At 38.7% G+C, this 26,519-nt stretch overlaps 2 protein-coding genes across 3 annotated transcripts; both read right to left on the bottom strand.

Moving 5' to 3' along the window:
• Positions 1-596: 596 nt before the first annotated feature.
• LOC120331008 (kelch-like protein 26) lies at positions 597-26,519 on the bottom strand. 2 transcript variants are annotated; one of them, XM_078110891.1, is made up of 13 exons: positions 26,274-26,519; positions 25,210-25,325; positions 20,283-20,433; positions 18,895-19,001; positions 16,411-16,574; positions 15,434-15,575; positions 13,515-13,708; positions 12,241-12,368; positions 11,479-11,622; positions 8,375-8,505; positions 6,141-6,385; positions 5,564-5,787; positions 597-809 (listed from the first exon to the last, which is right to left on the bottom strand). In XM_078110891.1, exons 1-13 carry the CDS (start codon positions 26,410-26,412, stop codon positions 649-651), a joined length of 2,046 nt encoding a protein of 681 aa, XP_077967017.1. In that variant the 5' UTR covers positions 26,413-26,519; the 3' UTR covers positions 597-648. The 2 variants fall into 2 exon arrangements, with proteins under 2 accessions (XP_077967017.1, XP_077967016.1); XM_078110890.1 differs by having other exon boundaries at positions 598-809; positions 25,171-25,325; positions 26,274-26,516.
• Positions 2,101-5,275, bottom strand: LOC120342848 (spermatogenesis-associated protein 4-like). Its single transcript, XM_039411834.2, has one exon. The coding sequence runs from the start codon at positions 4,874-4,876 to the stop codon at positions 4,052-4,054; it is 825 nt and encodes a 274-aa protein (XP_039267768.1). The 5' UTR covers positions 4,877-5,275; the 3' UTR covers positions 2,101-4,051.

Genomic DNA, 26,519 nt, shown 5'->3' with positions numbered 1-26,519 from the left:
GCATCTAACAGACAAATACCTATCAACATACTTACCGATTAAAATCGATAAGTAACAAAGCTTGTATGAGCCAAAGATTTTGTGATTATGATTCGATTTTCTTTAAGTTGGGAGCCAGAGTTTAATATTTCTTGACAGATTGTTCTCTGAATGCCTTAGACCTGGGTGCAACTTTCAATACAGAAAAGCCAGATACAAATAACTGGGTGAAACCGTGGGCCGTAAGTTTATTTAGTAATATGGGCATTCTAGTAGTTGCAGGCACAGAAATTTTGGTAATTGATCTTATGACATGCGTTCGCTTCGCACAAGTTAGCTGTCAGGGCATTGTAACCTCATAGGCATAGATAATAAATTGGACTCAGGTATATGTTTTGCAACTCAAAAGAATTACTCACACACACCCTCATTCGCATTCAAAATGGGCACTTCTCCCAAGGATCACCTGCACACCCATAGAATAAAATCACCATCAACTAACAGTCAGCGAAACCTGTGTCTTAGACTGCAATTTTTTTCCCAGATTGCACAACCATTCCGTAACTAAATAGATTTTAACAATATGCATTTTTAATCACTACTTTTCTACCACTCCAGTCTCATTAACACAGAATATATTTCACACATTTTCCAAAATTTTATTAGTTTTCATGTTGTGAAAGTAATGGCAGGTCCAAGCAATGGCAGAGGTAGAGACGTTACGCCGTCTATCCAGTCTTCCTTCTCAATATCGAAACATTCCACAGTGTCCAGGTTATTGATGGACCCGTCATCGCAGTGTTTCCCTCCTATGATGTAGAGCCGTGGACCTGGAAGGTAAAAAAAAAAATAAGATGCGAGCATTTTCAACACACTTTTCACTCTGAAGAAGGCAACAGAACAAGCGTCTCTCGCTTTGAAGAAATTCTGAAAGAAATGAAATCCTCTAGATATCGAATTTTCTACCCAGCGATTTATTAGCTTCTCACTACAACAGTCTACAACAGTCTGAAAGTCAACTTTCAATAACTCAAATTGAGAACAAATTTCCAAACGTCAACGTAATATTGAGCTGATTATGTTGAGTAAAAGCAGTAACAGGGGTGGGCAAGCTTTTTGGACCGGGGACCAAAAGTTTCGCCCCACCAAAACTGGCGGGCCATGTCAGTGTGACGTAAAAAGTTACATTTTATGAACAATATTTACAGTGTTACAAAAGCAATAGTGGAAAACAATAAGCCTCGTGCCCAAACTAAATTTAATCGCAATCTCAAAGTTTGGTTGTGGCAGCATCAGGCGGGCCGGATTGAATTACCAACCGAGCCAGATAGCCCGCGGGCCATACTTTGCCCATGTCAAAGCTATAACCACCATTTGCTTTGGAGGCTACTCCCACCCTAGTTATTTGTGTCAATTTGAAAACAAACAAAAATGTTTTATTACTTTTATTTCAAGTTTCATCACCCTCTTTTTTGCGTCCAATTGTGACATCATCAGGTTCAATGATGACATCATTTTCTGATGTCACAATCTTCGTTACTTTTTCTCCTTTGTCAGCCATGATTTCTTCAATATTTTTCATTCCGTTTAAGTCACTAAACCAGCCCAAGTTGTCCGCTATAATATGGTTATTATCGCAGCCGGGACAGCGTACTATAACTACACCATGATGGTAGGCTTTCTTCGAGATATGTTTCCCTGTGCGTGTCTTACAGACAGTGCACGTAAAAGCTAAACCATATTTTCCTGATTTTACTGTCTGTCCTAAAGTGGCAGTGTTAGAATTTTTTGAGTCTTCATTAGAAATATTTGACTCAATTTCTGGGGTTTTTGTTGAAAATTTCAGCGCCCCGATATTCCGAATATCAGGTATAAGTCCACTGTTGGTAAATCCATTAGAAATTGAATCAATTTTCATTAAATTTCCATTGCAAAGTGAATTCAGCGTCAAAAAATGTCTTCTAATCGTAACATTTTGGCAGTGATTCATGCTTATTGCACATAAATTGTTCCGTACGATTGATTTTTGTAGCAGTTGACAGTCCCCAGACAATGTCCGAGCAAAAGTTTGGATTCTGGACGACATCTTTGTTGCCATGATATATATTTACGATTGATAGGCTTATGTTATTGTGCAAAAATATATAATTACAGATCATTATTATTTATAATGGAAGAGCATGTCTCAAAAAATGCGATTAAAAATAATACAGTGCATGTTGGAATTGGGTAGTTTCTATACATGTTTTAAGGTTCGTATAATTATAAATGTGAAGAGTACTCACTGACATACCAACAGTTATATCAGGTGTCCATAAAGTCTCAAAATTTCTTAAAAATGAAAAGGGAATTTATCGATACCATATATTGCTTTGGCCCTCACAGATGTATTAGATGAAGTAAAAATACTTGAACAATTACTGATTAAAATACAACAAACCTGGTTAAGATATATTGAAAACTGGCTTCATAACAAAATTAAAATTGTAAAGGGACTTTATGGACACCCTGTATATCAGTTTGTTCAAAGAAAGATTCTGATCTCTCAAGTAAAACTGGTAGAGTACTGATAAAAGGAGTTCCAAGTGAAGAACACATTATAAGTAAATGACCATATTACATAGTATTTGCAAGTATCTGATACGTATTGTACTTTGGCAGACAAATTTGCGTAATTCAAAATATACACAACAAAGTCACTACGCTGTGGAAACGCTGATATTGACTTTCAATTACTGTTTAACCATGCATTTTAAATTGGGATGGAATCTTCACTTTAGGATTAAGCCGCATTATTGGATTCCTTTTTCCACCAAGATAAAATATGTGAATCCTATTCTTCATATTTGCCACGAGCAAGGTCAATAAGATGGCCTTATCGTATGGAAACGACAACTTTTTATCCAGATACCAGACCATGTAGGATTTGGGAATAGTGAACCAGTTATTTGTTTCAGATACATAGAGAGGAAATTGTTTGATGATTTTTTAAATAAAACGAAATAATTCAAAATTATTAAGTTTTTATCTAACCATAGAAAATTTGATTTTGATACAATGGGAGGAAAACAACACTGTAAGATTGACAGAATTAAAACACTGTAATTCAAGTGACGCTATTCTGCAATTTTAAAAAGATTCAATAATATAGTATCTTACTACACGATTTTCATAAAATTAACACTTAAAATAATGAATTGACTCATTACTGAAAATAAATGAGGTATGGCCAGTCGGATGAATTTTATATCTAAACAATCAATCCAATCCAATGCTGTATTATGCTCCGTTGCATTATATTGAAAGAATCGGCCTGAAGTAGGCTAGAAAAAAAATATAACACACCATGGTCATAATAATTGAAAATATTGGGAAAAAAGACCCATGTTCAATAAGCGCCGTCAAGTACTTCTAGTTGGCGTGACACAAACATTTTTGCATATGTTATTCCTAACCCCCACCTGACTACATCATCCAAAGATTACGTCACAATCACGTCATAAGGCTTGCCAAAATAAAAGCTACGATCGCCCGAAATAGCATTCCCTGTCGACGATATCGATATTGCTGACGCCAGCAGTTTTTCTAATATCGGGATCGTTATGACGAGAAAACAAGTGAAATAGCTTGCTTGATTTCGGGTGATTGTCTGCGCGTTTTAAACGAAAATCTGTATACTTTGACGGTCTTTTTTTCGTCACTGTGACGCTGTAGTGACATAATTTCCGAATGACATAGGCAGGTGGGGGTTAGAAATGGGTTATGCCACGCAACTTCGAAGTACTTGACGGCGTTTTGTGAACTAGTCCTAAAAAAAGTGAAGCATCAATTATTCTTAACTAGCCACGCCCCATTGGCTTGTACTAGTATAAAAATGAAAGCATTCTAAAGAATCAGTTGGGCAGCATCAAAACACTGTAATTTAAATGTCTGCCATTGATGTGTTAAAATGTAGTGTGATGGGTATGGAAACAGAAAATGTAGAACCATTTTCAAGTTTCATAATGTCAATAAATTTAACAAGTGGGGGGACAAGAGGGGTAAAATTGAAAATCATTCAAAATAAAGTTTGCTAAACAGCTTGAGCAGTCTGATATGATCCAGGGTAGACGGACGGTTGCGAAGACTTGTCCACTTGTCGAACTTGGACTTCTTTAAAGTGAACACTGCCTCTAGTGTCAATAGTATGCCTCGAACCTGGTTTTGAATCTCTTTCACTATAGCCAGAAGGAAATGGGATTGGTGGGTTGTTGTCCGAGTTATTTGGAGGACAATATCTCTCTGCCATTTCACCTAAAGTTGGTTTAATATTGAACCTCGCTGGATCTTCGACGCGCTCTAGTGTTCGCCGTTTGAGATGGTTTTCGATAATCGTATGTGCTTTTTCTTTGTTTGTGATAATATTTGGCTCGGTCATGAATTCTGTAATCTTCAAATTATTTTTTATCGAATGGGACGCGGTTGATCTAGCGTGCAACGGTAGTTTCATTTGATAATTTCCATCTGTAAAATCAACTGGCGGTTCGCTCTCAAGCGTCCTCACAACCCTATTCGTGAGTGAGGAGTAGATCGTCTGCACTAAAAGCTCTGCTGCCCCTGGTTTGCAATGTATTGTTCCATCTATCATTTCTTTTGGTATATCAAGCTTCTTTTTTGAGAAAAATCGCTCCAATTGAGACCAGTTTCCCAACTTTGTAGGCAGAGATATTCCGTTATCGTACGAATGCATTTGTATATCTTGAGGGTAATACCATGAAAATATCTCAGCGACGAGAAATCCGTTGGCAAAATCTCGCCTGGCGTTACGAACTGAATAGGACAAATCTAAACTTTGGATCCATTTTAAAACTTCTCTCGGCAAGCACTGCCTGGGCACCCCGTTTGAGCTTTTAGACATAATTCTCTGATAACTTGCACAAACTCAAAACGGCAAAACTTGCTCTCAAAACGAGGCCACACACCAAACGCTCATGAACAGTGTAACCATGGTTACAACAATGTCGTACTCCATCGCTTATCGCGATATTGGTGATTTTAATGACTTTGTATTAAAATCATTGTCATACGAAGATATAAAACCCATTTTTGATAATTAATAGTCAAAAGTAATTTTCAAAAACACGTGAAAATGTCGCGCAAAGTGATGCAATTATCAGAAATTTTTTCCAAGGAAATCGGATGGTGACATTTTCCGCGTGTCCGCAAGTTGGCGACCTGGAGCAACAACTGAGATTTCTTGTGGGCGACGATTCTGATTTCGAAAGTACTGGTTAGTTCCTCTTTCTCATGGGGTTGCTGCTCTCAGTACTCGCTATACCTGAACGGGTGCGAACCCGAGACATGTTCATGCTCGACTCACCGTCTGATATTCTTGTGCCTATGCTGTGTTTTTTGCTATTTAGATATATTTTTACTTCATAGTAAGCATGAAAGCGATACCTTGGATAAAAGTATGTTGAGAACGCCAGGAAAACAAACAAAACCTATACTTTAGGTTTAAAACAAGCTCATGGAATTGTGGTATGGAACCGTTATTAGCGGAAAAGCGACCTTTGCGTTAGCCAACTTTAATTAAAACACAAACCTAAAACCGCGTATCCAGCGTCGTGCCTTCCCACTCTTAGCGACGTAAGCCCTTCCCAGATGTTTGTGTCGTCATTATACTTGTCTACGTCATAAACACTACTGAAACTTCCACAATCCATTTCTGAGTCGAGCCATGCTCCGCCGATGACGAACATTTGGTTATGGGAGTCGAGTAGATTCGCAAAACATCTTGGAAATCGAAGTGGTGTAGCAGGTTGCCAACTGAGACGAAAATGCGACAGTATTTGTTGAGGTTAGATAAGAATAGATTTGAGTGCCGACAAACAGTCTGATTTTTTCGGGTATGTTTTCCTCAGATTAGACTAGATGGGTGCAGTAATGTAACATAGCGCCTGGCACTATAACGTTATTGCTCACCAGTAGTTTTCTGATCTGTGTTTTTTTTATGTCGGGTTGTTATATTTCCTTTTTTAGTTCGACACTAGCTTCAGTTGAGCGTTTGGGGCATTGCACCGAGCAAACTTATATACAAAAGTCTCGAATCAAACATTCCAGAGTACATATAAAAAATCAGACATGAACTAAGTTCCTATGCCATTCTAGTTGCCTCTCACCTTCCAAATTCTTCATCAAACGTTTCCACGGTGTCCAATACTGCACCACTTTTATGACAATAACCTCCAGCGACCCACATTTTCCCCTTATGTACAGAAACAGCAATGCCGGCTCGTACGCTGGACAAAGTCCCGGCAAACTCCCAGACTCCAGAATCGATAGAATAACGCTCAATATCTCGTAATATCCGTTGTTTGTGATCTTGTCCGCCGATAGCGTAGATGTAACCGTCTTTGTGAATAGCCTGTAATATCAAAGTGTGTATATTACTAAATCAAGTTCATTTAACATCACGTGCTATAGTACAGGGCTACTCAACTAATTTCACCACACATTCGTATACGAAACATAAAAAATCTGGGATCCTGTCATTCCAGAAATGGTACTCCCGTAGTGTGTGTGTACCAGGTTAGGCCAGGACTGTCTGTGAATATACCCCCTGCCCATAGGTTTCAGTCCCTTTACACAACTTGACGTAAAGTAGGCAGAAAAAAATAGTTACTTCCATATTGGTACACACACTTCTGGAGCACCCCAGAAAATATATTCTATTATGCAAACGAAACTTCAAAAGCATCGTTTAACAAAAATAAATACTCGCTTCTTAGTACCGATACCAACTAGAACAGTGGTTCTTAAACTGGGTTCGATCGAACCCCTGGGGTTCGGTGGAGCTGTTCCAGGGGTTCGACGAAGGTGCTCTGAAACAGTTGCATATTATGAGACTTTTTTATCACCCTGCATACTAATTATGCAAAAATAACTATAGTTCATGATGACTAATTACTAATGACTTGAACAATTGAATGGAACAATTAATTGGTGTTACCCTTATTCATATTCTACCGTACTAATAAAATTTAACCCAATTTTACGGATAAATCGAAGATAGGCAGTAATTGTACATGAATGAATGCAAAATCATAGCGTGTTTGAATTTCACTAGGTGATAAATTTGCGACAAGGAATAGTTTATCGCCGAGCTTTATCCGAAATTATTATGATCCATTCAGGACAACCTCGATATGGCGCCGAATTAATCCTATCTCTATTTCTGTAAAATAAAACAATTGGCAAACGATTTTATTCGCATTTCAGCGCAGTTTAAAGTTTGAGAACAAATTGCTTGAACTACCAACGTTTATGGGGTATATTATCATCTTTCGGATTTTCAAAGTTATTTTTTATCAGTTTTCGCCGGTTCACCCGCATAACTTATACAACAAAAACCATCTGCTCATTCTGCCGCCAACGCCATTGTGACAAAACAATGGTTATTCCCACATGGTTATTGATATCTAAGGTTTCATCACAATGTTCATATTCTATAACCTTGCAAGAATTAGCTTCCGCTTTATAACGTTACGGTTTGGCTTCTAATTTCAACCGTTTAGTTCAATGGGGTTCGGCGGGAGCTTGCAGAATAGCGCAGGGGTTCGGCAGGCTCACAAAGATTAAGAACCACTGAACTAGAAAATAAAAACAATGCTAATGCTTTCAATACAAGAAGCAAATGCGGTCCGAATTGAATAATCGAAGGTCGGGATTTGGACCGCCAGTCAAGTAGCCCTACAGTAGGCATACTGTTGCTATTCTACAATTTTGTTGGCAAATAAAACTGCTATCTCCACGGTTATAGAAAATTGAGCAATCTTTGAATAACCAACTACTCAATCAAGAATAGATTGCGGTTTGAATTGAAGATCACGGACTCGGACTGAGGTTCGCCAGTTGGGTAGCCCTGCTGTAGTAGGCTATATTAAAATATTTATTACGGTCTATTTTAGTGGATCACCGGTTTTATGTTTTAAAAATAAATTTATTTTCTTTATTATTTCACTTCTACGTTGCATATCTATTATCTGAAATGATTCACGCGGCGAAAAAGGCTTTGTAAGAATGAATTTTAATACAGAATTGTAGATATATAAAAATGATTGCGATGAGTACTTTATAACTTCAGATATTGCCTCAACATTGTTCGTTTTTTATGCATAACCACTAAAACTATGGTTTCTGTAGTGAGAGCATAATAACATTCATTACGCATCAGGGGGCGCAGGCATAGAAAATCAAATTTACTTCTGAAGCAGGTTGAACCAACACGAGGAGGTTAAAACAAAGGGGTTAGATATTTTGACTTTGTGTGACTTTTATTAGTCATGCAGAATGGCCCTCACAATAACAAGAATAATGCCCTATGACGTCACGTTACCATAGCTACTGCATTTACCTGGAGTGACATCCTTGGCGTTGACATAGAATCAATCTTACTCCATTTCAACGATTCAAGGCCGAGTCTGTAACAACTGGCAACAGGACATACTTCAGCTCCTGGGCCGGTCAGAGATGGGTCTGATCCGCCTGGCAAATAAAAAAGAGTGATTAGTGGCGAAGAAAAGTTGAAATACATGTGAGTTGATTCAAGATATTCTAAATCAGTGGTTGTCTAAACTTTTGAAGCAGCGCCCTCTTTCTAAAATTTATCAAGTCTCGCGCCACTCTTAAAAAACAAGAGAGCTATGCTCAAATATATGGACACGTAGCGTCACCCAATGGCAATAATTTTGATGACGTCATAGCGAGAAAAAAAAGTAATAGCCTTCTGGAGAAAAATTTTATCTTCAACCACTGAAAATTTCAAAGCAATTGGTCCGGTATTCGAAGAGAAAAGCAATTTTTTAAAAATGGAGACGGAGACAAATAACAATAACAACAAAATTTTGAAACGATCGTTATGTCCACTTCGTGTCCAATAACTAGCTGATAATAAGCTACAAACTAGAATTCGGTTGGAAACCGAAGACTTATCGATCGGAGGTTAGGAGATCCCCCAAAACAGTGGTCTTACTCCATAGTGACACCGTGTGTTTCATCACTAATTAATTAATAACTCGCTAATTATACGACATAATCCATCCAAAATCGATAGGCTCATGTTCCGAACTATGATGAATGCACATGTAAAATTTGGAGCAACCTCGCTTTTGTTAGATATCGCGTGTATCTAACAGACAAACAAACAAACAAACAGACAAATACTTATCAACATGCTTACCGATCTTAAGATCGATAAGTAATAACAGATAGTAAGGCGAAAGTGTGTTTTATCCAAGAAACACAATGGAATTACGTGTATGAAACGTAAAAACCCAGAATTAAAGAAATGTAAATATCCAAAATAAGGCGGGAAGATCAAATCCAACAAATATTTTTAATTAGCTCCATGCCCCTCAAAAAATCGTCTACACCCCACCTTTTGGAAACCACTGTTCTAAATCGAACTATTTTGCGATGACGGTATAAGCACTGGACCTAACTTTGTTTTTCAACTTCTGATTAGAATGTGACGGATCTGGCCCGCTTGGCCAATCGGTTATAGACTTAAATCACGTGTGTCGCTGCTCTGTAACAAGTAATGGTGTTTCGCAGCTCCCTTTGCACTGAAGTACTATTTTGCTTGTTTTTTGTATTGTTTATTCATAAAGTGTACTTTGGTATGGTGAAACAATAAATTACTGAAGGAGCAGAGGAATGTGTCTGCGTCTATCGCGAGAATAGATAGCCTAAAGCACTGGTTCTCAACCAGTGGGCCATGGCCCACTGCTGGGCCATGGACAGATTTTGAGGTGGGCCACAGAACTATTAAAAATTGATAGTTTTATTCGTATCGCTATCTTTAATTTTAATTGTAGTACCAACGATTGATGATGCTGTTTTCTGCTACTGAATGGTCATTTTTATTCTAATTGATAAATGGGAAAGCGTCCATTTTCGCAGAAAGATTTTGATTTTTGTTGTATTTTCTACCTTGCAATAAAAAGTTAATGGGCCACGAGATTTTTTGGGCAACGAAAATGGGCCACGAAAGAAAAAAGGTTGAGAACCACTGGCCTAAAGTGATGAAATAAAACGGATTTTCTTTACACTTCCGAATTACGAAAAAACCCAAATCTTTGGCGTCTTTCTTTAAATTTCTGTTGTCAATGATTTGTCAGAATAATGACTATTTAGTTTTTTTTTTCTTCGGAAATTACAGTTTTAATGAGTGTTTCGACTGTTGGACATAACTAAGTTTGTGTCACACTTTGAAGACCTCGGCTCCAAATCTCATGACAACCTTCACACACGCATCCTCCTCTATACCGCTAAAATTTCAAACAATAGCGAAATTTGGACCACCCACTCCTCCCTGGAATGAAAATCTGGGAAACATACTATAACCTTACTTAGTCTGTAACTGCGTGTATAAAGCCTCGTTAGAAGTGAAAGTAAACGCCTTTAAAAAATACTTATATACTACGGCGGCGTTTCCCAAACTTTTTCGGCCACGGAACACGTACGCTTTTTATCTCGCCTCGCGGAACACCAAAGAATGTAAGAGTCAAATTTATAAAGAAAAACGGGGTAATGTAGCGGTTCCCAATGGGTTCTCGCGGCAGGTTGCCAAATGCGCCGCGAAAACTAATAACATTGTGTTAAACATACCTGAATAGGATTGAATATTTTACATATTGCATTTATTATATACAAATGTTTTATTGTTTCTTAATTCATATGTTGTGTATATGAATCAATCCATTCATTTTACCATTCTATGTCGTTTACTTTCCATTACGTAGTGTTTGCCTCTAATGTTACATCTAATGAAGATAGGCTATCTACTGAATAGAATTTAGCGGAAATGAGTGATTTTTTTCAGAATTTCAAAGTAAAACCAGGCAGAGATGGAGGAAGAAGAGTTGACCTTTTGTCTTTATTCTATACACCTACCTGTTTGCCTATAGCAAAACCAAAAGGATTGTTGTAAACCTGATGACGAACTTAAAAGTCAAAAAGCTAGGCCGACGGTTAACAAAATGCCACTACCCCACCCTAGTTACTTATCGATCTTAAGATCGGTAAGTATGTTGATAGGTATTTGTCTGTTTGTCTGTCTGTCTGTTTGTATGTTTGTCTGTTAGATGAACGCGATATCTCACGAACGCGTGGTTGAATCTGCTCCAAATTTTGCATGTGCATGCATCTTACCTCGGACCAGAAGCCTATAGATTTTGGGTTAATTATGTCGTATAATTAGCGAGTTAATTACCGATCTAAGATCGATAAGTCTTCGGCCTCCGACCGATATTTTCGTTGCAATATTGAACGGTCAGTTAGGCGACAATTCACGTTCCTTAAATCCCCATGGCGACCATTTTAGACGTATTTTTGATTCCTTATCCACGGAACACTTCGAAGACACTCGCGGAACACTAGTGTTCCGTGGAACACAGTTTGGGAAACGCTGTACTACAGCAACCAGCGTTGATTTTTATGCAGCAAAGGGTACGTTACCTAGAATATATAAATATCCTTTACAATATACAGCTGCGTGGTGGTTCCTTGGTTGTTGCAGCCGAGCAAACCTGGACCAACTGTTCTCTCGCTCCTCGTATTTGTAGACGCCATCCGAAGCACTTTTCGATTTTGTGTCGATACCTGTTTGCAAAAAAATATTTGATGTTGAGAAAATATTACTACAAGCATATCGCAGATTTTTCGAATAAAGTCTTTAGCACAGGGGTGGGCAAGGTGTTTGCACAGGAGCCGAAAATTTGTCCACTTGGACTGGCGGGCCATGTAAGTGTGACGTACAAAGTTATATTTTATGAACAGAAATTTATTTACAGTGTTCCGATTTTCGATTTTGTGTCAATGCCTGCTATGAGACACGTTTCGATTTTCAGAGAGAGGTAGGCTACTAACAACCAATCCCGTTTTAGGACACGAAATGGACATATGGACTGTTTTGTCATTATGTTGATGTTGATCGCCTTGTTAGTATTGCTTTTCATATTGTGAAAAAAATCGCTTTTGTCATTAACTACCGAACCAATTGATTTGAAATTTTCAATGGTTGAAGATTGTGTAGAAAAAAAAAAATCCAGACTGAAGTTGGAGCCGAGATTTTTGGAGTCGGAGTTGCTTTTTGTTATGTTGGAGTCGGGTGCAAATTCCGATTACACAACCCTAGCCTTTTGGGCTCTAAATTAAACGTTTTTGACTATAAATGACAGCACGTTTGGAAACGGAATCTTGCAAAAGAATATTTTTCACCTCCTGATGCCAGTATATAGTTAGGGCAACACGAACAAGGCCGCACGGGGCAGTATGGAGACGCTTCGTCTTTATATAGTTGCCCATCCTCACCAACTGTCCAATCATCGGCGTCGGAATCATCTGGCCTGATTTGACAAGCGAAAAAAGAGATTATAAATCGCTTTAGCTGAGTTTGTAGGTAGAGATTCCTGGACTGCAAGAAACGAGTCATTTACGAGAAGTCGAATCACGGTTCACCCTATCCTGGAGTCGACTCGAGTCCGAATCACTGCATTTAGATGACTCGTCACGCTTAGTCTATAATAAATAACGACTTGATTCAATGTCTTCGAGTCTCCCCTCCCCGGGCCGACCTTAGCCCTCCACAACCTATGCGCCCCGCCATCCCACACTGATTTTAGAGAAAGAGCATTAAATTTCGCTGCTATAAACTATAATCATGTGTTTATAGTGTACACTCGCAAAGAGAAATTACTTTGATCTTAATTGTGTACTTAGTTAAGAGGCAATAAAATGTGATTATGTAATGTGTGGAAATGTAATTCATTTTGGATCAAGTTACTATCCGTATCTTAACCCAAATCGGGCGCATTGGATAGGATAGGATTTACATATTTGTCCCGGGGGAGAGAAAAGCCGATAAGACGACTTAAACATATGGCGAACCACGGTCTCTCGTCCGGTTACCAGTCCAGGTCGGGTATGGGATTAATTAGCCAGTTATTTGGTTTCGGAAGCATGTACTTAATGGTAGAGGAAGCCGTAACCAAACAGCGGTTACGTGAACCACCCTACGGAGACGAGGAGTTCAGCAATTCACCCGCACATGATCATCCTCGCATGGGATTCGAACCTGCGAACCCACGAAGGGTAATCAGAGATGCGGTGGCGAGCGTATTTATACCGCTTAGCAAGATGGGCCACACCGCCGAGCCATTATATTCATATGTATATTTATTCTGTACACTACAGACTCGCAAAGAAAAGTTACATTAATCTCAATTGTGTAATCAGTTGAAAAGCAGTTACCTGTAAAAATGAATCTATTTTCTATTAAGAAATAACAAGTTAATTGTCCGTATGTTTACTCAGACCATGCCCCAGGTAATTTGCTTTACACAGGGCCCCACATCAGTTAGGGGAGGCCTCCTCAACTAAGTGGGTATTCAGCCCAAAGTTGGGGGGACGACGTAATACGACGCATAATTGTGCCTTTTGCTCTGAATAATGCTAGATAAAATGCATGGGCTACGCTATGTCCCAACACTGACCTTAAGACCCCGACTCGCTTTCTTTGGCCTCTCGGAGGTGGAGGGTCAATTCCGTTCATTTCAGCTGATCGTTTCAGACAATGGAATCGAAAAGCTTCTAAAATCAGAACGCGGGATTTCTTCTTCCGCATCAGATAATCTTTCGTTTCAACGTGATCGGCGAGCTCGGTGGGTGTTAGTAGTTGCAGGCGAATCTAGGTAGAACGAGACGATTTAGAGCAGAGGTGGGCATGGTTTTTGGACCAGGGACAAAAATTGTGCCCACTTAGAATGACGGGCCATGTAAGTTTGACGTAGAAAGTTACATTTTACGAACAGAATTTTATTTACAGTGTTACAAAAGCAAAAGTGGAAAAATAAATAAGCCTCGTGTCAAAACTGAATTTAACCGCAATCACAACATATTCGTTGAGCTATTTTCTAGGTAAAACATCACAATTTAGCTAGGCTGTGGCAGCACCAGGCGGGCCAGATTGAATTATCCATCGGGCCCGATTTGGCACGCGGACCGTATTTTTCCCATGTCAGATTTAGAGGATAATGCTCAAATATATAGAGACGAAAGTCACATGATCAATATGGTGACTGCAATGCCGGTAAAATTTCAACCAAATGTTAGAATAATTATATCGAATGTCATATAAAAGTGTGCTCTTTTAATATTAAAAGCTAAAGGGTTTTGGGTGGAATATTGCGCTCGTATTTTCGAAACAAAAAAATTAGTATCAGTGGGTTTTTCTCGGTGGGTGCTAGCAGTTGTAGGTGAATTAGAGTATTTAACAAAAAAGTAATGGTCACATACCTGATGTGGCCACCGCGGTGTCATTGAAATTACAGGTAAATATCAACAGAATTGTACCGAATGTCATATGAACGTGCTCCAATTAATTAGAATAAACATCAAAACATGGAATTTAATATCGGGACACAAGACTTACAAAAATTTTGAAAAGAAGACACATGTTAGTGGCGCTTTTACAAAGCCTTGTTTGCGATGAAAGACCGCAAATGCGTTGTTTAATATGATAACCTATGATTCCGAGTTTTAATAAATGTCGACTCGGATCGCAGGTCCGAAGTTTTTGAACTACGATTAGTTGACTTAATTTTATGAGTTTCTGTGGGAGTACTTACATTAAAATCTGAAATTCCAACTCTTATTTTGGAGGATGTAAAATTTCAATTCCCGACTACAAGGATTTTATAAATATGACTCTAGTAAAAACATGTCAAATTGCGACGCCACGCCTATAACAGGGACCTAAATTTACAATCCCTCACTTTTGACAGCAAATAAAGCCCGCGAACTAAACGCATTTGTTCTGCCTCTATCATTGACAAAATCTCGCAACATAGAGAATTTACTTCTACACCTTGGACAGCAAATAAGGCCCTTGAACTAAATGCATTTGTTCTGCCTCAAACTTTGACAAAGTCACGCAACAATAACAATTTACTTCCTCACCTTTGACAGCGAATAACGCACGTGAACTAAATGCATTTGTTCTGCCTCAAACTTTGACAAAGTCACGCAACAATAACAATTTACTTTCTTACCTTAAACAGCAAATAAGGCACGTGAACTAAATGCATTTGTTCTGCCTCTAACTTTGACAAAGTCACGCAACAATAACAATTTACTTTCTTACCTTAAAAAGCAAATAAGGCACGTGAACTAAATGCATTTTTTCTGCCTCAAACTTTGACAAAGTCACGCAACAATAACAATTTACCTTCTTACCTTAGACAGCAAATAAGGCCCGTGAACTAAATGCTCTTTTCTGCCTTCAACTTTGAGAAAGTCACGCAACAATGAAAATTTACTTTTTCATCATTGACAGCGAATACGTGAACATAATACATTAGTTCTGCCTCAAACTTTGACAAAGTCACGCAACAATAAAAATTTACTTTTTTACCTTTGACAGCAAATATGGCCCGTGAACCAAATGCATTTGTTCTGCCTCAAGCCATCGACTAAGAGCCTGGAAAACCAAGAACTCTTCCATGTTAAGTCTGTCGTCTTCAAGAAGAGAGGCGACTGTGTGGACTGAAGCCGATCTGAACGAAGAATTTTTTTTTACACGGAGAAGCCATTCCGCGATAGCCCAATTCAGTAGCCCTGATCTGAATGAAGTGAGTGACTCGATTCGGAAGTGTTTAGGGATTTTTACTCGATATCCGTGCCATGGTATAGACCAGACATGGGCAAAGTACGACTCGCGGGCCAAATCCGGCCCGTTGGGAAATTCAATCTGGCCCGCATAATGCTGCCACAAATAAACTGAAATCAAATTTCGATGTTTTAGCTAAAAATAGCTCAAGAAATTTGTTGAGATTGCAGTTGAATTTAGTTTTGGCACGAAGCATATTGTTTTCCACCTTTGCTTCGTAACGCTGTAAATATTGTTCATAAAATTTACCTTTTTACGTCACACTTACATGGCCCGCCAGTCTAGGTGGGCAAAATTGCCTTGCCCACCCCTGGTATAGACTGTTTAACATTCCAGTGGTATTTATAGTGTTATTTTGATTGGTAGACTCCAAATTCGATTATTTTCAAACAATTCATTTAAAGAGAAATAATTTTATCAAGCAATAAAACTAAGAAGAGCGGAGAATTTTTCTTGAGGGAAAGGGAATCACGGGAAAAAACAGTTTTTTTTTAAACCAGTTTTGGGCCTATTATTATGGTTCCCCGCTGACTGCGTGGTGGCCCACCTTGCGGGTGCGGGCGGTTTTTACGGGCGGTTTAGAACTACTGCCCTGGGCTTAAAACCAAGAAACCTAACCTTCGGAGCCAACACGGTTATAACAAACACAATAGCTAGTTCACAAACAAGAAACAAGAACTTTAGCAAATTTCTACGGAATGCTTTTCAAAAAATTGTCTCACAAGAATGCTTGCGTTGAACTGATCTTTGAGAAGTTCCTTGCTGCAAAGGTTTGAGCAAAAGCCAGGGTTGCCAGATCTCCCTGTAATCTCAACTCATCCATCAGCCCGCAAACCGTTAACTTTTCACTCGGATATTGAAGCCCTTTGCCTGGTATAGGCGCGTCCTGAAATTTAGTTTGAGAGATATTAGTATTTTAAAAATGAACAAATTACGGTCAATTGTATAAACATGGCAATGGTCAGCCAAACTTTAATATAATTCTGGGAAAAGTTAATTCAGAAAGAAAGCAAAATTCGGGCTGAAATACCTTTATTCTCTTCTCACTTTACATAAAATTCCTGTTTCCCTATTTTGTTAAAAATTTGATAAATAAATAACTAGTGTCACGCACAACTTGCAGTCTGGCTTTCGTACAATTTGAGTTAAACAATAATAATACAAATATTTGAAATGTTTTATTACTAATCGTAAATAAAATGTCGAAATATCTTCCCTAAAACTGGCTCTGACTCTAATATCAATTAAAATTCTCCCGAGGATCAATTTTGGGGAGGTCTGTGCCGTTATCAAATACGCAAGGGGACTTGAATCGGTGCTCCCGAAGTATGCGAACCAAAATGGCCGACATCGGATCGTAACATGGGTAACAGGTTAGGGTTAGGCGATAATTTTTTTCCAATTTTCCTTATTTTAGTCCTATTATCAGTTCGAAGACTAGCCAAGAGCCTCTCGTAGTATTTATAGCTAAAATTATGGCCTAACCCTAACCTAGTACACATATCCGATGTCCGCCATCTTGGTTCGCATACTTCGGGAGCCCCCTTGAACCTTCTAAAACAGGGGTGTGCAACGGCCCCCAAAGAAAATGTGTCAATTTTTAATGTTGTTTTGCGCGCGAAACGAGTTTTTGATTTTGTTTAATCTAATGCGTGCGTTTACAATGCCATAACAGCTACCTTGTGCGAAACGAACAACGCTTGCTGCAAGATCAATATCCAATATTTTTGCGTCTGCAACTGCTAGAAAGCCCATGTTAGAAAAAGGTTCGACTGCGGTTTCACCCAGTTATTCGTGTCTGGCCCTCCTGTATTGAAGGTTGCATACTCATGATCTAAAACAGTGTTTCCCAACCTTTTTTGGTCGCGGACTATTTTTACACCAGGGAAAATCTTTGCGGACTCAACGTGCGTTAACTGTAAAACCGAACTCTGTGTGAAGGAGCAATAAACAATTTCTATCGAGTCTATGTTTTTTCTTGCTTTGAAACAAATCCTCCGAAATGTTGTTACTGCGTATCCATTGAAATCTGATAGAACTCACCTAATGGTATTTTATATTCAAATTAATATATATCCGCTCGAAAAATTTTGAAATGTTACATTTTTGTTATTTGTATTGGTGATTCGAATTTTACCAAATGGCCCACTGAAAATATGTGGAATTCATGCGATATTGGCGCACAATATGATCATTTAAAAATGTAGCAATGATGTTACAGGAAGCAAATAGATAAAAAACACAAATATAACACTCAATTTTAACGGAAGCGAAAAGTACGTGTAAACTCGTGTTTTTGTCAGAAATCTGCGAGTCCGTTGTGCAATCCAATTGTTTGATTCAGCGCGATTGATGTGCTGTGTCCAATTCACATGTTACCAGGTATTCTAATAGTTTGCTGTTCGAATATTTTGCCCAGCCCACAGTAATCGGTAATTATTGACTCGATTATTATTATGTGAATAAACTTGCCCTTCATGTTTTATGTAAATACTAACGTAAATCGTAACTTGGCTGGTACTTTAAGCCTGGTAAAAACGTTTTTGCCCCGCAATGAATTTCGCGATACTGAAAAGGTTAGTGACCTACATTAAATATACTACTTCATAACTTTTCAATTTGGTCGTCGCGGACTCATTCGAACGCTCTGCGGATCCATTTGAGACCGCGGACTCGGGTTGGGAAACACTGATCTAAAAGAATGACGCCAGTGAGACTCAACTCAATGATTCACTCGAGACTCGGATGACCCGTTTCCCCGACATGGGGTTTTAAGATATCTACAGGCTTGTCCACGGGACATTTTTTCTGTCCCATCCCATGGGATTCCCATTGAAATACAATTCAATAAAAATAGTTAAATTTAGGTTTAGCGTCTACTAAATAGGACTACGTGTACGGAAAGACATACAAAACAACAAAATTTACGGACTTCGTTAACTTTATATTCATAACTGTTATACGTGTGTCCATCAGCCCCTTCACGAAGTATATTGTTAAGGCTGAATGTATTTTGCTCTTTATAGATGAGAAGAGAGATATGCTAAAATATATGAATAAGAAGTCCATAATGAAATGTTCACCATCATTTCCCCAAAAATCATACGGTTTTCGTGTCCCATGGGAAATACAAAGTTGTGCTATCCCATGGGAATCCCATTCCCATGGACAAGCTTAGATATCTACCCAGCACTACTAATGCTTACCATTATGTCCGATTCTGAATCGCCGGCATCTCCTGGCCCCAATCTTCGACAAGCGGCACCGGCTGGAGATTTCTTGTGATGCATGGTGTGCTTTTCGATAGCCTTGCCTAAATATATTGAAAGGTCAACATAATACATAGATAGGTTCACTTTCATTTATTTAAGCAAGGAGTAGTCATTGATTATAAAAAAAATCAACGAAGCAGAATGTGGCGTGATAATGGCTTTTCGAGCCCAAAGAAGGCGTGGCGAGAGGGCGTGCCCATAGTTTGATGAGTTCTGACAAGTTCATGAGTTTCACAAGCCTGGATCTATTTCCATTGCTGCATTGAATAATTTATGTCCGGCCGTCAATAGAATTTTGATTGTACGTGGTAATATTTCAGAAATCCTCCAATATGAATGCTATAATTATCAATTGCTTTTTATGGGCTGGTAAATTTTGCTAGAAAACCATATGCAAAACGACAATTTTTCCACGCATCCTTATTTCTATATACGATATGCTGAACGTTTGCTCAAAGTTTATTACTTATCGATCTTAAGATCGGTAAGTATGTTGATAGGTAGTTGTCTGTCTATATGTTTGTTTGTTTGTCATTAGAATAGATGAACGCGATATCTCAAGAAGGCGAGGTTGAATCTGCTCCAAATTAGCATGTGCATTCATCATATCACGGACCAGAAGCCTATTGATTTTGAATGAATTATGTCGTATAATTAGTGAGCATCTTGGTGAGCATCTGGGTTAAGAGAAACATCTTTAAATTTATTTTAAATAGGCTTTTGCAGCCTAATATTGAGACATTAATTGATTACAAAAAACTGCAATTTTAATACTATGGTTACAAGTATAAGCTGCTATTTTTGCAGAGTTACCACACCCGACTCTAAAAAAGCAGCCACAGGTTAAATCCATTATTTTTAAATTCATTTTAAATTTATTCTGCACAAACATTTGTATTTGTAAGAGAGCGATGCTCGAATATGTGGACACGAAATCCAAAACGTACCGCAAACTTCATGACTAACGTAATCCCCACGAGGTGCGCTATTTTTGAGGACGTAATCGCAAACAAAGAACAAATCTCATAAAGCCCACAGGAAGTTTTAAAATAAATAAAATAGCCTTCTAGCGAAAAATACCATATTTAACCAATGAAAATTCAAAGCAATTGTACAGTAGTTAATGAGAAAAGCTATTTTTCCACAAAAAGAATGGAATTCTGACAACATAATGATCATCAACAACAAAATAACAAAATGACTTATTGGTCCATTTCGTGTCCAATAAAAGTAATGGCCTCCTAGCGGCTTCTTTCATATTTATACACTGAAAATTCTCATTAACAATAAGCAAAACGATCCACTCTGTTGTGTTTTTTTACCGAGGTTTTCCTGCTCAATCTCCCAATCTAGTATATTTCTCATGATTGCGTTCACCATTCCCTGCATCTCAAGTTTTGCCGCCGCCAGGATTAGGGATCTCACCCTGTCTGATTTAACGTCGACATCGGCTGTGTACATGAAGTTCAGGACCTGTGAAAAAAAATTTTCGGTGTTGCCGGAGTATGTTTACCAAGATGGCGCACAGCCTGAACCCTAACTTGGCACATATACTACTTCAGGTTGTGAGCCATCTTGGTGCACATACTTCTGGAGTGCCAAAATTTCATCGCCATTTAATGTGGAGGCACCGGCATGTGTAATTTTCCGAAGCCTAACGCCTGAATTGAGAGTATCCAAACGTGTTTTTGGACACGTAATGGACATAGCGATCGTTTTGTTGTTACGTATCGATTTTAATCGGTAAGTATGTTGATAGGTATTTGTCTGTCTGTATGTCTGTTAGATGCACGCGATATCTCACGAAAGCAGATTGGATCTGCTGCAGATTTTGCATGTGCATTCATCATATCTCGTACCAGAAGCCTATTGATTTTGGGCGATTTATTTCATATATAATTAGCGTGTTACCAATTAATTAGTGATGGGACACAAGGTGTCACTGTAGAGTAAGAGCGCTGTTTTGGGGATCCCCTAACTTTCTATCGATAAGTCTTCGGTCTCCGACCGATATTCTCGTTGTTAGTCTTGTCGTTCTTTGACATGTTTTGAAGAAATCACTTTCCTCTTTGTTTACTGGGCCAATTGTTTTGAAATTTTCAGTGGTTAAAGATAAAAAATGTCTCCTGGAGGCTATCACTATTTTCCCGCTATGACGTCATCAAAATTATGTGGCTCTACGTGTTCATATATTTGAGCACAGCTCTCTTGTTTTTTATATTTCAGGACAACATCTCAAGAATAAATCGCCCGATAGGAGAGTATCGCATCGTTTTTTGCCCTAATTCTACGTCTCAGGCAGTGGCGTAGCCAGGGGGATGGTTTTGCGGGTCTACCCCCCCCCCCCCCCCCCCCCTTTTGAAATGTAAAAAAAAATAAAATCTTTTTTCTATATCATAGATAGCAATTTTCCGCAGCTTAAATGCTTTTTAGACACACAAGACTAATAAAAACCTCCTTTGAAAATTTCTTGCTGCGCCCCTGGTCTCAGGGCAAAATTGTACATATAGTATTGCTATGTCTAATGCAACGATGCACAACCTGCGGCCGTCGTTAAAAAATAATGCGGCCGTCCACATACAAAATCCTATAAAAAAAACGGTGCTCCCGAAGTATGCGAACCAAGATGGCGGACATCGGAACGTAACATGGTTTAGGGTTAGGCGATAATTTTATTCCAATTTTCCTTATTTTAGTCCTATTATCAGTTCGAAGACTAGCCAAGAGCCTCCCGTAGTATTTATACCTAAAATTATGGCCTAACCCTAACCTAGTACACATATTACATTCCGATGTCCGCCATCTTGGTTCGCATACTTCGGGAGCCCCAAAAAAACAACTCAAAATACAGGATTTGGCGGCTATGCTTGTCAAACTTTTTTAGAATAAATTCATTAAAATATTTTACATTTTTTTATACTTTTGGGAACAAGAAGATGGGGAAATTTTTTTCAAAATTGTGCAACCATTATGCAACTTGCTGCAATATATCTGCTCAAGAATAGGTTCACCGAAAAGAAAAATCTGTTTGAAATGCGAATATTATACTTCCAAGTAGTCCTACATACTTCATAATTGGGCAGACTGCGCCTCGCATGGGTCAAATACGCGGTTATGACGTCTTAAATGCCAAAAAATATTTGCACCCCCGGTCTAATGTTTTGAACCTTATTCGAAGTTTTGGCAAGAGCGGAACAAATGCTTCCATAGCGTCACTTTGTATATTTGTTCGAGCTATAAATTTGGACCTTTTGAGCTGGTTACTTTTGAGACATGAAAGTCGACCATTCTCAATGAAATCAATTCAATACCGTAATATGAAATTCGTTTCATAAAAGTGCTATCTGAGGGCCAGACTGATTTAAAGGTATGGTACGGCCAACGGCCGGCAACCAACTTGCCTAATGTTAAACAAGTTCATGGACGCCATCTTGTGCCATATTTGGGAAACGCGAAACAATGGGGTCTTATGGAAAAATTTTGTCGTGTTGTTGTACCGAATCGAATAAGTCCGCTGTTATAAGGGCTAGAATGAAACCGAAGGGTGGATTTTGAACTTTAAGATATATGCTATCTAAATATATAAAGGAATCAGGAATAAAAAACTATCTAATGCGTTAAATTTGACCACAAACACAGCGTAGAACCATTTTTGGTCATTTTTTCAAAGATTTTATAGTGATACGCCAATTTGAGGCTGTAAAATGTCTCCGCAACAATCCTACAATGTCATTTGTTCTTCTAGCGCAGCTTGGAGCTGAGCAGTAGGGCATTATGGAGCTTGGCAGACGAAAAATGTTAACCAGAAAATAGAAACGGCCATTGAGGCAAAGTTGGCTCGGCCGGTAATTTCGACGAATAAATACAACTTTTCATCTGTGACGTCATAAGGAACGCCATTGTCAAATGGTTAATTATGACGATCAGAATGGCCAATTTACTTCGGAAGCAACTCGGAACCGGTATACTTGTCTTCAAAGACAATTTAATGTACTATAAATGTAATTTGGCCAACATGAAACGATATAAGCATGTACGGCTAAGATTCTACTTCAAAACGCAAACTTCAAAATTTTTCTACCTCAAATATTAGTGAAAATAATAGGTATGTTCCAATAATTGTGTTGGAACTTTTCATAAGGCGCCGTGTTAAATTGCCGAGAACAATAGGCACAAGATGGCGTCCATTGTCTGAGCGTTGCCTCGCTTATAATATATATACGCTTTGGGTACGGCTATTTTATTGAAGGGCCGTTGTGTTGTATATATAGGTCAGCGATAGACCGATTTCAAATTTGACGTATCTCGTTGCGACACAATAAGCTCAATGTCCTCATTGCTGGCTGAATAAGATTGGTAACAATTTTGTTATTTCTTTCGATACTGCGGATGCTTTTATATTCTTTTTTATTTTATTTTATTTTATTTTATATTCTTATTGACAATTTTAGGTAGACACGAGTAAATGACTTGACGAGAGTTGGTTATTTATCAAAGGCTCGTGATGACCCGAGTCATCTAAATGAAATTGGTGATTTGCTTAGGAACATTGGAATCAAGATTAGGATTTACATATTTATCCCGGGGGAGAGGAAAACCGATAAGACGGCTTATCGATATGGCGAACCTCGGCCTCTCGTCCGGTTACCATTCCAAGTCGGGTATGGGATTAGTTATATTGTTTGTTTTCGGAGGCATGGACTTGGTGGTGGAGGAAGCCGTAATCGACCAGCGGTTACGTGAACCACCCAACGACGGTGAGGAGTCCAGCAATCCTCTCGCACATAAACATCCCTGCATGGGATTCGAACCTGCGAACCCGCGCAGAGTAATTAGAGGTGCGGTGGCGAGCGTATTCCTAACGCTTAGCCCGTTGAGCCACACCGTAGCTCCGATAGTATACATTCGAGTAAGTTGTCAGCTTATTTTCCACTTTCCCCGCTATAGCTTTGCGTAAGATGCAGAGTGTATATACTATAATAATTATCAATAAGAAAATCTCGCCCTCTTAATTGGAAAGACATGCTGCTAGAGTTTGAAATTGTCATATTTCATGTTTTTGGCCTACGTTGATTTTGACAAAATAGGCCATTTCCAAAACGGATAACACATAAATGCAAAAGAAATTTCCCAACAACTCAAACTGTATGATACAGAGTAGTGTGGTAAACTAATCGCTGGATCATTGGATAATTCAGTGAATCAACTCGTAACTCGGGGTTTAGAAAATTCGGCGCTCCTTAAGTATTCGTACCAAGATGATGCACAACCTGAATAACCCCAACCTGGTACACATACTATGATCAGGTTGTGCGACACCTTGGTACGAATACTTCGGGAGCACCTGAAATTCTACCCCATGTTTATTTGTGCCCGTGCTTGCCGTTAGCAGGCCATGGATATGGATTTACCAGTCCGCCGTGCAGGAAGGTTGCCACAGTCTAGTATATCAGTAATTAGTAGCCTAGTTTATTTTCCACTATACAGAGAAAACTTTTTGTACATGCAGTCGGCGATAGAAGTTTCTTTTCAGTTGATTATATTTTGAACGCTGTTCTTCCTTGTGTTCCGACCGGCTAATTTTTATCGATAATTGCTTTTCTGTTTTGACGCGAGTTTCGCGGGCTTTACTGCATCCGACGTGTCACGCGTGGCTCTTGCATCTCGACTTTACGCGTCGTAGGACGTTCTTGTTTAATCTTGTTATGATGTTAGTGGTGTGGTTTCGCATTATCCGCCTTACTGACTTAGCGTGTGGCTGGCATTTGGTCTCGTTAGGTAGAACTGTGGTGAGGGTATCGTAACCGGGGCCCCATATGACCATCGTCGTCATTTATTGCTTTAATTGTTCATGTATTTTTATATTTCATTCTGCTTTCATTTCATAACTGCTTTCTAAATTTAGTTGCTATTATATTCTAATAACGTGATCGTTCACGTTACCTGTCAGTTTCTTGTCGATTTAGGCCTTTGGAGCGTTATCAAATTTAAGTTTATTTTCTATTAACTCTCTGGTTATGCATTTTCGTTCGGCCCTCATCTTGTGATTGTTTATTGATCATTTCATTTTATTTACAGTCAACCGTTTTACAATAAACGCGTATGACATGGAACATCTGTGTGCCTAAATCTGACACATGCAGTATGAAATAAAAAATGGCATTTCAACGCAAATTCAGACGCGATAAAATTGAAACAGATTAATCGAACCTGAGAAAAAATCTCTTTCGTCATGAAATCTACAATCACTTCTTTCTCACAAAGCATGGAGTCAGTGGCCGACATTTTGCTTTTTCGGAGAAAAGCGTTCCTGAAGAACGGACTTGTAGATGCTGGAACGATACCATGACACGGGAATCGTTTGTCTGAAAAGGAATACAGGTTTCAAGTAGAGAAATTCACAGTTGTGTAATTGCAAATTTGTGAAAAATTACGGCCGTCGCTGACCCCGAGCCATTCAAAAACGTGTACGTTAATCTATGCGTTTCTGCTTGAAACGTAACTAAAAGGCAGAAATGTCAATCTGTAACGAAAGGAAAAGGTTTGCCAAGAGGCGTTGATACATTTTATGTTACACTTCCGCACTTATATATTCGTAACAAATCCCAGTTACAAATGTTGGAAAGACTATAATTCCTCAAACACAGAATGTCCTACTGAAAGTCGATGGTGCCATAACAAACAAGAGAGCTATGCTCAAATATATGGACACGTAGCGCCACCCAGTGGCAATAATTTTGATGACGTCATAGCGGGAAAGAAAAGTAATAGCCTTCTGGAAAAAATTTTTTATCTTTAACCACAACCAGACGGAGACAGATAACAATAACAACAAAATTTTGAAACGATCGTTATGGCCACTAAACGTGCCCAATAAGAAAATAAATGCATTCAAAGACATGTATGTTACGAGTCACGTAGGGTTCCATGAGTCACAGAAACAGTGTACCTCTGATCTAGTGCAGAGATAGGCACGGATTTTAAGCAGGGGCCAACAATTTTCCCCGTCTAGACTGGCAGGTCATGTAAGTGTGGCATAAATAGTTTCATTTTATAAAAAATATTTACAGTGTTAAAAAAGCGAAAGTGGAAACTCGTGCTGAAACTAAGTTTCAATTGCAATCTCAACAAATTCCTTGACCTATTTTTATAGCTAAAACATCAAAATTTGGTTGTGGCAGCATTAGGCGGGCCAGATTGAATTATCAAACAGACTGAACTTGGCTCGCGGGCCGCAGTTTGATCATGTCAGGTCCAGAGTCCCAATCGAATGAATATATAGGACGCTTTGTGAATAAAATCTCTCTCCTTACCCTGCACCACAATCACGACATCACACAGCTTCTGGGCTCTCCACAATCTCACCAAATTCTTCCAACTTTTCGTGCAATGCTTCTGACTTATGGAATCACAATTCCGCCAATGTGCGCATCCATCCTTATTACAATTCATTTTTACGATAAAATTCGAAAAAATTTCTGCTACTTTCAGAAACTTTATCGCAGTATTATGACGTCACAAATCAATATTTTTTCGTTCATTGTTCTCGACTAGCAATT

The sequence above is a fragment of the Styela clava genome, chromosome 3 (genome assembly GCF_964204865.1).
Source record: "Styela clava chromosome 3, kaStyClav1.hap1.2, whole genome shotgun sequence".
NCBI lineage: Eukaryota > Metazoa > Chordata > Ascidiacea > Stolidobranchia > Styelidae > Styela > Styela clava.
This window is presented reverse-complemented; position numbering and strand designations above follow the sequence as displayed.

Excerpts from the sequence above, each read along its gene's own strand:
- LOC120342848 (XM_039411834.2), bottom strand. The coding sequence starts at position 4,876 with ATGTCTAAAAGCTCAAACGGGGTGCCCAGGCAGTGCTTGCCGAGAGAA.
- LOC120331008 (XM_078110890.1), bottom strand. The coding sequence starts at position 26,412 with ATGAATTGTAATAAGGATGGATGCGCACATTGGCGGAATTGTGATTCC. Across the intron at positions 25,326-26,273 it reads TGTCGTGATTGTGGTGCAGG|ACAAACGATTCCCGTGTCAT; the intron begins GTAAGGAGAGAG and ends ATTCCTTTTCAG. Across the intron at positions 20,434-25,170 it reads CGAAAGAGATTTTTTCTCAG|GTCCTGAACTTCATGTACAC; the intron begins GTTCGATTAATC and ends TTTTTTTCACAG.